This window comes from Ciona intestinalis, chromosome 13 (genome assembly GCF_000224145.3).
Source record: "Ciona intestinalis chromosome 13, KH, whole genome shotgun sequence".
In the NCBI taxonomy this organism is placed as follows: domain Eukaryota; kingdom Metazoa; phylum Chordata; class Ascidiacea; order Phlebobranchia; family Cionidae; genus Ciona; species Ciona intestinalis.
The window spans coordinates 235,161-248,644 of record NC_020178.2 but is presented as its reverse complement, the minus strand read 5'-3'; the positions used below and the strand labels follow the sequence as shown (position 1 = coordinate 248,644).

Here is a 13,484-nt window from a genome sequence, read left to right as displayed (position 1 = left end):
TCGATATAGTTATAAATAGTATTAGGGAATAACGCTATTTCGCTTGTAGCTATGCCGTGTAGTCAGTTAACTTTTTGTTGAAACAGTAAGTGTGTATTAGCTGTAATACACATTGTTATATTACGTTTTGAGCATAAGGCGAATGAATGTAACTTATTTATCCTTGCGTGGCGGGCAATGACAGTTGTTATAACACGGGTGTTCTATTTTACATACCTCATGCCTGCTTTTAAGTCATGAATGAATGAATGTAACTTATTTATCCTCGCGTGGCAGGGCAACGACAGTCGTTATAACATCTGTTTCATACACCTTGTGCCTGCTTACGAGTTACCACGTGTGTAACTTTGTGGGTGATTGTTGTTTCTGAATAGCTGATAATTTGTACGACCCATTAGTGACCACTTGGTTGAAGTAATTGCCGTTAAGTGTCTTGCCCAAAGACACACACACACAAACATAATTGTACCCGCATCGAGCCTCGAACTTATACCCTACTACTACAATACGTAAACTAACAACTACAACAACAAAATCACCTTCAAAGCAACATCTTTTTATTTCAAACAGTTTTAAAACAAATTTGAAATATATTCAATCTATTCCAAGTAAAAAAATTAAGTCATTTTTAATTTAAAATTTTATTTTTTTAAATGAAATTTTTAATCCAGTGTAATAGCTTAAAAACGTCAGTATAATATCCAGGGTAGTAATATGTTATGCCATGTAAACTGTAGTTTTGTCCGCAACCCCAGCCCCAGCTGACAATTCCAATCTGAACCCACATACTGGTTCTTGTTTCTGGATCATATACCTAAATGAATGAATGAATGAATGAATGAATGAATGAATGAATGTAACTTACTTTATCCTCGCGTGGCAAAAAACGACCGTTATCACAGCTTACAAGTTAGCATGCATGTTACTTTGTGAGTGATTTTTTGGGGTTGATTTATTTTTATATATGGCTGATAATTTGGACAACCCATTAGTGACCACTGGGTTGAAGCAATTGCCGTGTCTTGCCCAAGGACACATATACTCACAATGGTAGCAGCGTCGAGCCTTGAACCCATTACCTCTAGGTTACAGGCAGACGCGCTAACCACTATGCCACGGGGCCGGACTATGTCTAAAATATTATGACGGATTTTAGGTTTCTTTATTTTTATATATTAAAAAATGTTTTGATTTATAGGTTTTTTATTTATCATAGGGTATATAGTAGGGTGGGGGTAAATGCGACGCCTTTTTATTCTATTTTTTCGTCCCATTTGATAGTTAACAAAGAACATTCAAAGAAATGAAAAAAAGGAATCCTAACGACTCCTATAGACCGCTGTTAATTGTTTAAAACACGATCAGGATATTTAGATATTATGTGCTAAAGGTGTCCCGATTTGCCCCACCCTAGTGGTCATTAATGGCTTGTCAAAATTGTCAGTCATACAGAAATAAGTCACCAACAAAATACCATAAATACGTGGTAACTCATAAGCGGGCACGAGGTGTATGAAACAGAACACGTGTGATGTTATAACAACTGTCATTGCCCCGCCACACAAGAATATATAACCACTATCGTTACCCTGCCAAGGGGAGAAAAAATACATTACATTGATTTACCCCAAAAAATCTAGGATTTAATTTGAATAAAAGACTGCCGATGTCACTTATGCGAAACATATTTTTTTTTACCAATTGGTTGGACTTGATTTTTGTCTGTTACGTTTTCGTAGCATCAGATCCTTACTGTATTTCTTTACACAAGAATCGTTCAGCTCTATGAGCACCAGATCAGGGTCAAATTCGCGGATTTTATTATAGTTAAAAACTTACCTGGCGTACTATAGGACCTCCGCTGTCCCCTTGACACGCATCGACTACCAAATCTGGTGTATTATGCGCCCCTATAGCACATAACATGCGCGTGGTGTAAGTTTGGATATTGTTCATTCTTGTAGTAGCAGCAATACATCTAAATTATATGAATGAGTAAATGGTGTTATTTGTTTATTCTTGTGTGGCGGGGCAATGACAGTTGTTATAACACGGGTGTTCTGTTTCATACACCTCGTGCTTGCTTTTTCTGTTTGGCTGATATTCACACAACCCATTAGTGACCACAGGGTTGAAGCAATTATCTTTAAGTGTCTTGCCCAAGGACACAGACGCCCACAATGGTAGCAGCGTCGAGCCTTAAACCCTTCCCCTCTAAGCTAGAGACAGGTGCGCTAACCGTAGTGCCGCAACACGTAAATCAATGCCTTGGACTGTAAACCAGTGCCACGGCCCGTAAACTAGTACCGCAGCGATAAACCAGTGCCACGGCACGTAAACCAGTGCCACAGCATCTAAACAATATGCCATGGCACCAAATTTACCTGGCATCAGCTTCTAGTTTCAAAATTCCTTGCTTAAGGTACAAAGCAGGTCTGACTTGCGCCATAGAACCTGGTCGTCTTTCGTTTTCGTGTCCAAATCCAGTTACAACAGCAAGATTTTGTGACCTGCTTTTATCTCTAAGCCAGTTGCCTGTTAAAATATAGTATGAATGAATTTTTTTTTGCGTGGTGGGGTAATGATAGTTGTTATAACACTGGTGTTCTGTTTCATACACCTAAATTCAAGTATGGCTGTTAAACCTAAAATACAGTATAATTCAACTCATATCCTTAAAATACACGCTACAAAACTACTTGAGTAAAATATCGCATAAAAGCGTGGCTGCCAAACCTATACAGTTACCTTAGAGATAACACATAAACTGGCATACGGTGTATGAAACAGAACACCTGCGCTATAACGACTGTCTTAAAAAAAAGTTACATTAAATTACATAAATTTATATATTACATAATTTTTTAAATACCTTCAATTCTGCACGTTTGGTTCACATTTTCTAAACCGGTTAAAACTGGTCCAGACACGACTTTTCTCAAAAACTCTGGCACGCCATTAGGATAGCATGGAAGACAAACTGGACGTACATATTCAGTATAATTCACCCAACCAAAACTATTCGGAACATTAATCCAACGGTCCCCTCTTTGTTGTTTTTCTTGCCCAAGTTGGATCTTAAATAAAAATGAAAAAATGATAATGTTTTTGATGTGTTTATTTTATTTTTAAAAAAGTAGGGTGGGGGAAAATGGGACAACTGTTCATTCCGTTTTTTTCACGTCCCATTTCGTAGTGAACAAAGAACTTTCAAAGAATTATAAAACCGTATCCTCACAACTCCCATAGACCGTTGTTAATTGTTTAAAACACAATCAGGATATTATGTGCTAATTGTCCCATCTTACCCCACCCTAGTGGGCGTAGTAGAGTAATGACAATCGCTAAAACATGGGTGTTCTGTTTCATACACCTCATGCCCGTTTAAGAGTATATGTAACTTTGTAGGTGATTGCCTTTTATGTATGGCTGATAATTTAGACAACCCATTAGTGACTACTGGGTTGAAGCAATTGAGTGTCTTGCCCAAGGACACATACGCCCACAATGGTAATTTAATTTAAAAAAATAAAAAATTTCTACTTACTAAAGCAATATCATAATCATAAGTGTCAAAATCAAAATCAGGGTGAATTATGACTCTTGCTGGCTGGAAAATTTTAACAACTGAAGGTAGTCGGTCAGAAGGAGCTCTAGGTCTTTTATACAACCCTGTGTTATAAAATAAATATAATTTAATTTATTTTTATCTTCTCAAAAATAATAACAATTTTTTTTTTCGCTTTAAAGCGATATCGTAGATTAATATATTTAAAGAATGAAGAGACGGAAATCAACAGCAAAATGACAGTTGTTAAAACACGCTATGGATAAAAGGTGTTGAAATGAGAGCCAGTTAAAAAGCGTGGCTGTTGAACCAAAAAGATAATCATATATTCTAATAGCAGTATAAATACAGTATTTAAAAAATAAAAAGTTTTTATAATCTCGGGGCAATGACAGTCGTTATAACACAGGTGTTCTGTTTCATACACCTCATGCCTGCTTACGAGTTACCATGTAGGTAACTTTTTTATCTGGAAATTGGGACAGAAAATTAGCAACTTCTGGGTTGAAGCTATTATGTGATCTGTCATATAAAGTTACATATAAGGTAACTTGTAAGCGGGTACGAGGCGTATAAAACAGAACACCCATGTATAACGAATGTCGTTGCCCCTCTACGCGGGGCTAAACAAGCTACACTCATATTTTAAAAGCGGGCACAAGGTGTATGAAACAGAACACCTGTGCTATAACGACTATCATTACCCCGCCACACCAGAAAAAATAAATGACATTTTTTTTACCTAAAGTCACCAGAATTGAGTAAACTAGATCGTCAAAAGCTATATCATTGAAGAGATGGGCAGCAGTGATGACCCAACGATTATTTACCAGTGTTCCCCCTCCCAGCAACCCACGAGCGCCATATGTCTAAAATTATTAATTTGACAGTGAGCATGAGGTGTATAAGAAGACACCCATGCTGTAACTCAACAGTGAGCATGAGATGTATGAATACACCATGTGTGTCTGGTGTATAAGAAGACACTCATGTTATAACTCGACAGTGAGCATGAGGTGTATGAATACACCATGTGTGTCTGGTGTATAAGAAGACACTCATGTTATAACTCGACAGTGTACATTGTCACAATACCAATATATATATATAATATACATATATAGAATACAAATACCTTTGAAACTTTTGCAAGGTGTTTTGTAACTGTACCCTGCCAAGGCCAGGACCTGTCGAGAGCTCTACGACCTCCTAAAACGCGTCCAACTTGTGCTCTAGATGTTATACTACTAATATCGCCAGACTGCCCACACTTGCTGTAATCTGCAAAAAATGTTTTTAATGTATTTTACTGTGGGGTAAGATGGGATAAATATTTGGACCATCTTACCCCAACCTACTTTTATTTTGTTGAAATTTATTTTGGAATAATGGATAGTTTCGTGGGGTAAGATGAAATACACAATTCTGGCATAAATCCTAGGTCCCATGACATGCCTCACTGTAGGACCCCATCCATAAATAAAAAAATGTAATTTGACAAAAACTTTAATTGACCTATTTGGGCATCTGTCACTTGGTCCAGTAGTTTTTGCAGTGAATAAAAATCAGAAATTTTTACAAAATTTTCCACTTTATTATTTGCAAGACCCAAAAGTTCGTCATAAGCAGTGTTGCCAGCAACTAAAGTTGAAGAGCAATCCTTGCATGATGTGACACTGTAAAACTGAAAAATGTGCAACACTGGTAAATGAATGAATGTAACATATTTATTCTCGCATGGTCGGGCAACAACAGTCGTTATATAACACAGGTGTTCTGTTTCATACACCTTGTGTCCCCTTACGAGTTACCATGTATATAACTTTATGGGTGATAGTTTTTTTTAAATATGGCTGACAATTTAGGCAACCCATTAGTGACCACTGGGTTGAAGCAATTGCCGTTAAGTGTCTTGCCAAAAAACACATACGCCCACAATGGTAGCAATTTCAAGCGTTTACACAATTCATATATATGTTGTTGTTGCCAGGTGTATGTATTGTATGTGCTTTTGAATTTTGTCCACCTATATAAAAAAGCATTGTTATATACATATACCTCTGGAGGATTTTCAACAAACTCTATTAGTATACGTCTCACGGCAGTAGTAGGGTCTAGGCCTTCATTATGTCTTCCTATAAACAAAATTAAGATATAAATTGTAACAGCGAATGCAATTTTACAAGTTTTTTTGTTTTTAAAATATATGGCTGACTATTTAGACAACCCATTAGTGACCACTGGATTGGAGCAATTGCCGTTAAGTATGTTGCCTAAGGACACATACACCTACAATGGTAGCAGCGACAAGCCTTGAACCCATAACCTCTGGGTTACAAGCAGGCGCGATAACCACTATTTTTATATACATATGAACATAAACAAATATATATACCACATTTCATTATTAATATTTGTGACATAGCGACAAAACAACAGTTGTTAAAACACACTTACATGTAAAAAACATATTTATGTTTATTTTTTAAAAAAAGTGTGTTCGCTACACCATAAAATATGCCCCACCATCTGTTAGAAAAAAGCAGTGTCGTTTTCTTTCTCTTCTTCCGTCATCTCTGTATGAAACTCCCATCATTTCTTTGACTAATCTTATTGCAGCAACAGTATGAGTTCCAAATCGGATACGACCGCGAATATTTTCTGGAATGGAAAGTACCTCATACTCACTGTCGAGTTAAAATTAGAGCAGGCATTTGCGCTTAATTTGTACACCTCATGCTAACTTTTAAGTTATAACATTACCGTCTTTTCTTAAGTTATAACATTACCGGTGTATGAATACACCATGTGTGTATTCATACACCTCATGCTCACTGTCAAGTTATAACATGAGTGTCTTTTTATACACCAGACACACATGGTGTATTCATACACCTCATGCTCACTGTTAAGTTATAACATTACCGTCTTTTTTTAAGTTATAACATTACCGGTGTATGAATACACCATGTGTGTATTCATACACCTCATGCTCACTGTTAAGTTATAACATTACCGTCTTTTCATACACCAGACACACATGGTGTATTCATACACCTTATGCTCACTGTTGAGTTATAACATGAGTGTCTTCTTATACACCAGACACACATGGTATATTCATACACCTCATGCTCACTGTTAAGTTATAACATGAGTGTCTTTTTATACACCAGACACACATGGTGAATTCATACATCTCATGCTCACTGTTGGGTTATAACATTAGTGTCTTTGTATACACCAGACACACATGGTGTATTCATACACCTCATGCTCACTGTTAAGTTATAACATTACCGTATTTTATACTACCATGACACACATGGTGTATTCATACACCTCATGCTCACTGTTAAGTTATAACATTACCGTCTTTTCATACACCAGACACACATGGTGTATTCATACACCTCATGCTCACTGTTGAGTTATAACATGAGTGTCTTCTTATACACCAGACACACATGGTGATATTCATACACCTCATGCTCACTGTTAAGTTATAACATGAGTGTCTTTTTATACACCAGACACACATGGTGAATTCATACATCTCATGCTCACTGTTGAGTTATAACATTAGTGTCTTTTTATACACCAGACACACATGGTGAATTCATACACCTCATGCCCACTGTCGAGTTACAAATAATTTATACCCACCCAAATCCAAAGACACATTTCTGAGCAGTTGTATAACAGTTTCTGGTGTAGGCTGGTCATTTCTAGTGTCCAATATGATTTCTGGCTCTGAAGCAAACACTACAATACCATATTCAATTGCTCCAGTAGCATTTGCTGATAACTATAAAAAAATAATTTAAAAAAGTTTTTAATGCATCCAATTAAAAAAAATTATATATATATATATAAATCATTTTTTTAAATCTTTTTTTGGCAGGGTAATGATAGTTGTTACAACATAGGTGTTTTGTTTCATACACCTCGTGCCCGCTTACAGGTTACCACGTATGTAACTTTGTGGGTGTTTTTTTTTCTGTATGGCCGACAATTTAAGTGACCACTGGGTTGAAGCAATTGCCGTTAAGTGTCCTGCCCAAAGACACATACGCCCACAATGATAGCAGCGATGAGCCTTAAACCCATTACCTCTGGTTAGAGGCGGGCGCGCTAACCACTTTGCCACGGCGCGAACAAAATAAAATATAAAAATACCTGCAAAAAATCTAATAAAATACTGTTTCTTACCCTTTCTACTAGTTTTTCAGCAAACATTATACAATTTTTAATATCATCTGCAGAAATGCTTCTCGAAAGGTCAATTACAAAGTATATTTCATGGCCAGCGCTGTGGCCCGCAGAAATAAATCTCCCAACATTGGGCCCAACCACAGTAGCTCTAATACGTTGCGTGTTTCGAGACAACATCGAAATTACGTCATTCGAGGTGTCTGGGTATCTAGGATCTAAAAAAAGTTTTTTAACTCTTGTGTGGTGGGGGAATGACGGTCGTTATAACACGGGTGTTCCGTTTCATACACCTCGTGCCTGCTTACGAGTTACCACATATGTTACTTTGTGGGATTATTTTTCTGGATTTTTTTATGTATGGCTGACAATTTAGACAATCAATTAATGACCACTAGGTTGGAGCAATTGCCTTTAAGTACAATAGACTCATTAATAAATCTTAGTAGCAAAAAACTGACCTACGCAAAACGGTGCGCCGTCGCCGTTCCACTGCAGAAAATACAAACACTCTTGCTGTCTTTTACCAATTAAAGAATATCCTTGGTCACAAACATATTCCACTATGCTGCCAACAACATAATTGCCAGTACTGCGCAAGTAACCATGTATCGGTACACCGGGGTGGGGACAATGAGTGTTGTCATCTAAAAAGAAGAAAATATTTTTGCTTTTGTAAATTTTTTTTGTTATAACATGGGCGTTCTGTTTTTTTCATATACTTCATGCTTCTGAATGAATTAGTGTAACTTGTTTATACTAGCGTGGCAGGGTAATGATAGTTGTTATGACATGGGTGTTCTGTTTCATACACTTCATACCCGCTAACAAGTTACCACATATATATGTGCTAGAAAATTTCATAAAAAAAAGATATCATAATTTTTTTTTATATTTTTAAAGTTACCTGTGTGCCGATTGTCACAAACAGTAGGCACGCCACTCCATCGGCCATTATTTTGACAACTCCTAACCCGTGATCCTATAAGTCTATATGATCCACAGTCAAAAGTAAACTCATGACCAACAAAATAAGGGCCTGGTACCCAATTCAAAATATGGCCGCCGGTGTGTTCTATTGAGGGCAAAGGATCTCCACATGTTACTCCTGTAATATAATATCGAGTCTGAATGAATGAATGTAACTTGTTTATTATTCTAGGGGGTAATGATAGTCATTATAACATGGGTGTTCTGTTTTATAGATCTTGTGCCAGTTTGAATAAATGAATGAATGAATGTAATGTAACTTACTTTATCTTCGCGCGGCCAGAAAATGTCAGTCGTTATAACACGGGTGTTCTGTTTCATAGACCTAGTGTCAGCTTACGAGTTACCACATACGTCATTTATTTATCCTCACGTGGCAGGGCAATGACAGTCGTTATAACAAGGGTGTTCTGTTTCACACACCTCCAAAAATATAACTGGTATATGTCTTACAATTTATTAAGATTATAAAAACTAACAATTTTTGTATGTAAAAATCCTGCTAAAAAAATTTTAGTTTTAACTTACTTGTGCAAGTAGGAGAAGTTCCATCCCAAGTGCCAGCACCTGTGCATCTCCTAGCATAGCTTCCACTTGATCTGTAGAAGCCACTATCGCAGATGTAGTTTGCTACACGACCTAACCCTTCTCCTGTGTACTGTAGTGTCGCATTTCTCACTTGAGGGGCTTCACCACAGTTTATAACTGAAAAATAAAAATGAAAACTAAAGTAAATGAATGCAACTTTTTTATTCTCGGGTGGCAATGACAGTCGCTATAGCCTATGACACTGGTGTTCCGTTTACAGCAAGAAAATAAAAAAATGGAATGAATGTAATTTATTTATCCTCGCGTGGCAATGACAGTTGTTATAACGTGTTGTATCTACAGCTTAAAAACTGAACAAAAATGAATAAATGCAACTTTTTTATCCTCGCAGGGCGGACACAGTCATTATAACATACGTGTTTTGTCTATAGCCAAAAAATAATGAATGTAACTTATTTATCTTCGCGTAGCAAGAAAAGGACAGTCGTTATAACACGGATGTTCTGTCTACAGCTATAAAAAATGCACAAGAAATGAATGAGTGTAACTTGTTTATCCTCACATGACCGTGCAGTGACAGTCGTTATAACACGGGTGTTTTGTTTCATACATCTCGTGCCTGCTTACAAGTTGCCACTTACGTAATTACCTATATAATTTTTAACAACAACAAACATAACTGCATTTTAACAATACAACCCCAGATTTAAAACTCCATCCCCCAAAAAAACACAATAAAAAAAATTACATATATATATCTTTACAAAAAAAAGTCATTAAAAAACGGAAATTATTTATTAAAAAAAAAATTGTTTTTAGAAATTTTTTTGTTTAATCTTTTTGTAAAAAAAAAAAAAAAAACGTGACATTTATGGTTCTAACCTGGGTTAACACATGTACGCCCACAGTTACCATCACATAGGCATTGCAGACCAGATGAGCAGTCTTCATTTGTAACGCAGTTTTGACTACAAGATGTTCCCCTTGTACTAGATGTTGGACAAGAAACTAAAAATTAAAAAAAAAAGGTTTTTGGCAGGGGCGTGGGCTGTATGAATACATTATTTGTGTCTGGTGTGGAAGAAGACAAACATGTTATAACTTGACAGTGAACATGAGATGTATGAATACATCATGTACGTCAGATATAACTTGACTGGCATTACGTGATATTGCCATACGAATTCCGTCTGTAGGACTCGCACCAAATTTCGCGGGGATTGGCGGCGCCTATTCCCGCCGAAAAGCGGTAAAAACGTCGATGTCAATACGCACACATCATACACGTCTCGTGTATAAGAAGACACACATGTTGTATATAAAATATAAGCTAAGTCATTAAGCAACTTACGTGCACATATAGAAGTGCCTGTCCATCCCCTTCTACCATGGCACATATGGTTACCATCTTGTACTAATGTAAAGCCTGCATCGCATATATATCTTGCACGGTCATTGTAACGGTATGGGCCGCTTAACAGTGCAGTTTCGCCAATTCTGGACTTTTCGGTATGACGAGCATTATCAATTCGTGGCGGTTCGTCACAGAAATTATCTGTAAAAATTAGAAAAATTGAATGTAACTTTTTATTATTCTTAACGTAGCAATGACAGTCGTTATATGACGATTGGCATGTGTGGTAACTTGTAAGCTGGCACGAGGTGTGTAAAACAGAACACCCGTGTTACAACGTCGGCCAGGTAAAAAAATGAATGAATGTTACTTGTTTATCCACGCGTGAAGGGAAAACAACAGTCGTTATATCACGGGTGTTCTGTTTCATACACTTCGTGCCAGCTTACGAGTTACCACGTATGTTACTTTGTGGGTGATTATTTTGGGGGAATTTTACTTTTTTTATGCGTGGCTGACAATTTAAACAACCCATGAGTGACCACTGAGTTAGAGAAATTGCCGTTAAGTGTTTTGCCTAAAGACACATGCGCTCACAACGGAACTTACCAGTTTTAATACACGAATACCCGCATTCGTGGTCACAGAGACAGACTTTTCGATTTCTGCAACGGTTATCTCCTGGTGTACACCTTTTTCTGCATGGCCTATTAATTTCTCTCGCTGCTGTAATGTTCCGATTTTGGCAGCTGCCTAAGTATATATAGTACTGTTGGGTAAGACGGATATACCGTTAGCGCATAATACTTAATATTTTCTATTTGTTTTTTTGAACAATTAACAACGCTTTTTTAGAGTCGTTGGGATACGGTTATATAATTCTGTAAATACTCTTTGTTTACTAACAAATGTTTACTATCGTAGTAGGGTGAGGGGGATGGGACATCTTTAGCTCATAATATCTAAATATCCTGATCGTGTTTTAAGCAATTACTAACGGTCAATGGGAGTCGTAAGGATACGGTTTTATAATTCTTTAAATGTTCTTTGTTTACTACTAAATGGGATGAGAAAATAGAATTAAGAAGTATCCCGTCTTCCCCCACCCTACTGTATAGTTTAAACAAGTTTTAAATACAAACGTATGACATATACGTCTTACTGTCTTTGTACGTAAAAGTACATATGCCTTACCTTGTACGACCACAAACACAACAAAACTGCATAGAAAAACTAGTCCTGTTTTCATATTAAATATAGTATGCAGGTTATACTAGTAAATCCGGTATTAAAACGTTGAACGCTTAATAATCTGTTCGTGGCACGAACGCGAAACTTGTACATTTTGCGCCCGAAGCAATTTTCGCTGAATTATTATGAAAACAAGTCAAAATATGCCGTTTGACTTTTGTAACAAAATACGTTCATTATAGGTGGCAGACGAAACGTCGAAAATACACTACGTTTTTCGTACCATGAGCCGTTATTTACATTACGCCTGGTAGCAGAAGTAACAGAACAAATAAGTTACATTCATTTATTGGCAAAGGTATCTCTCTCAAACTAGCAACAATAATGCGTCTTGGCTTAACTAAAATAATGACAACGTATTTACTGCATCTCGGGATCGTAGAGTAAAAAAAATCAAGTAAATTGCTTTTGTTTTATTGCATTTTCGACAATGTATTTCTACAATGTTTGGTTTAATTCATAAACCATTAAGCTCTTTGGCTGACGAAGTCTTCTGCTGAAATTGCATACATATATATATTAATTGCACATTATAGAATCCTGGGGCACGATGGATAATAAAACGAGAAAATAGAAAGAAAACTACTGTATAATCGATGGGGAAAATTGGAAACGTTTTCAATCTATTTTCTCGTCCCATTTGTTGTAAACACAGAACATTCAAAAAATTATAAAACTATAGCAGGATGGGACATCTTTTTATTCTATTTTCTCGTACATTTTGGTAGTAAACAAAGAACATTCAAGGAATTATAAAACTATGTCTTCGCGACTTTCATAGACTGTTGTTAATTGTTTAAAACACGACCAGAATATTTATATATTTTGTGCTAAAGGTGTCCCACCTTCCCCACCCCACTATATATTCTTACAACTCCCGTAGACCGTTGTTAACGGTTAAAACACGATCAGGACATTTGAAAATTATGTGCTAAGTGTGTCCCATCTTTCCCCATCCTATTATATATTAATCACATTATAGTACTATGGGGTAAGATGGATAGTAAAACGAGTAAAACGAGAAAATAGAACGAAAATGTGTCCCATCCTGCCCCAAACACTATATATCTTACATAACTTACCGTCGTTCTCAGTTATTTCGTCGTAGCGACGAATACCACCAGAATAGCGACGTCTGAAATGGCTAAACTGGCGACGTCGGGATTGGCTACGCCGACGTCTGAAAAAGCTATGCCGACGACGGAAAAAAGCTGTTCTCGCTTCAGTGGTTTCGCTAAGGACAATGAGTCCGACGAGAAGCAAAAATAGAAGCGCTGACTTGTTCATCTGCAGAAAGAAATATTAATATTTATCGTTTTCCGGCCACGCGAGGATAAAGTAAGTTACATTCATTTATTCATTTATCCATTTATTCATTCATTCATTCATTCATTCATTTATTCAATCAATCACAGTAGTACAAATTTTACAACAGAGTAGCTCACTTCGATGTCTTGTAAACGAAGTAGTTGTTTAGCAGCGTAGTTTAACGCTTTTTATTTAGTTATTTTGTATTTCTGGCTAGTTCTATCTTTCTTTCGTCGTCTGTTTTAGACGTAA

General features: G+C 36.6%; 1 protein-coding gene across 2 annotated transcripts; it reads right to left on the bottom strand.

Annotated features, from left to right (window-relative positions):
- Nucleotides 1–538: 538 nt before the first annotated feature.
- On the bottom strand, nucleotides 539–13,484 carry bf-3 (complement factor B-3). 2 transcript variants are annotated; one of them, XM_026837269.1, is made up of 20 exons: nucleotides 13,370–13,484; nucleotides 13,007–13,211; nucleotides 11,283–11,426; nucleotides 10,671–10,874; nucleotides 10,202–10,327; nucleotides 9,299–9,475; nucleotides 8,688–8,888; nucleotides 8,242–8,427; nucleotides 7,781–7,998; nucleotides 7,235–7,376; nucleotides 6,095–6,229; nucleotides 5,627–5,703; nucleotides 5,084–5,252; nucleotides 4,704–4,849; nucleotides 4,311–4,437; nucleotides 3,548–3,672; nucleotides 2,873–3,077; nucleotides 2,385–2,535; nucleotides 1,840–1,978; nucleotides 539–814 (listed from the first exon to the last, which is right to left on the bottom strand). In XM_026837269.1, exons 2-20 carry the CDS (start codon nucleotides 13,209–13,211, stop codon nucleotides 650–652), a joined length of 3,042 nt encoding a protein of 1,013 aa, XP_026693070.1. In that variant the 5' UTR covers nucleotides 13,370–13,484; the 3' UTR covers nucleotides 539–649.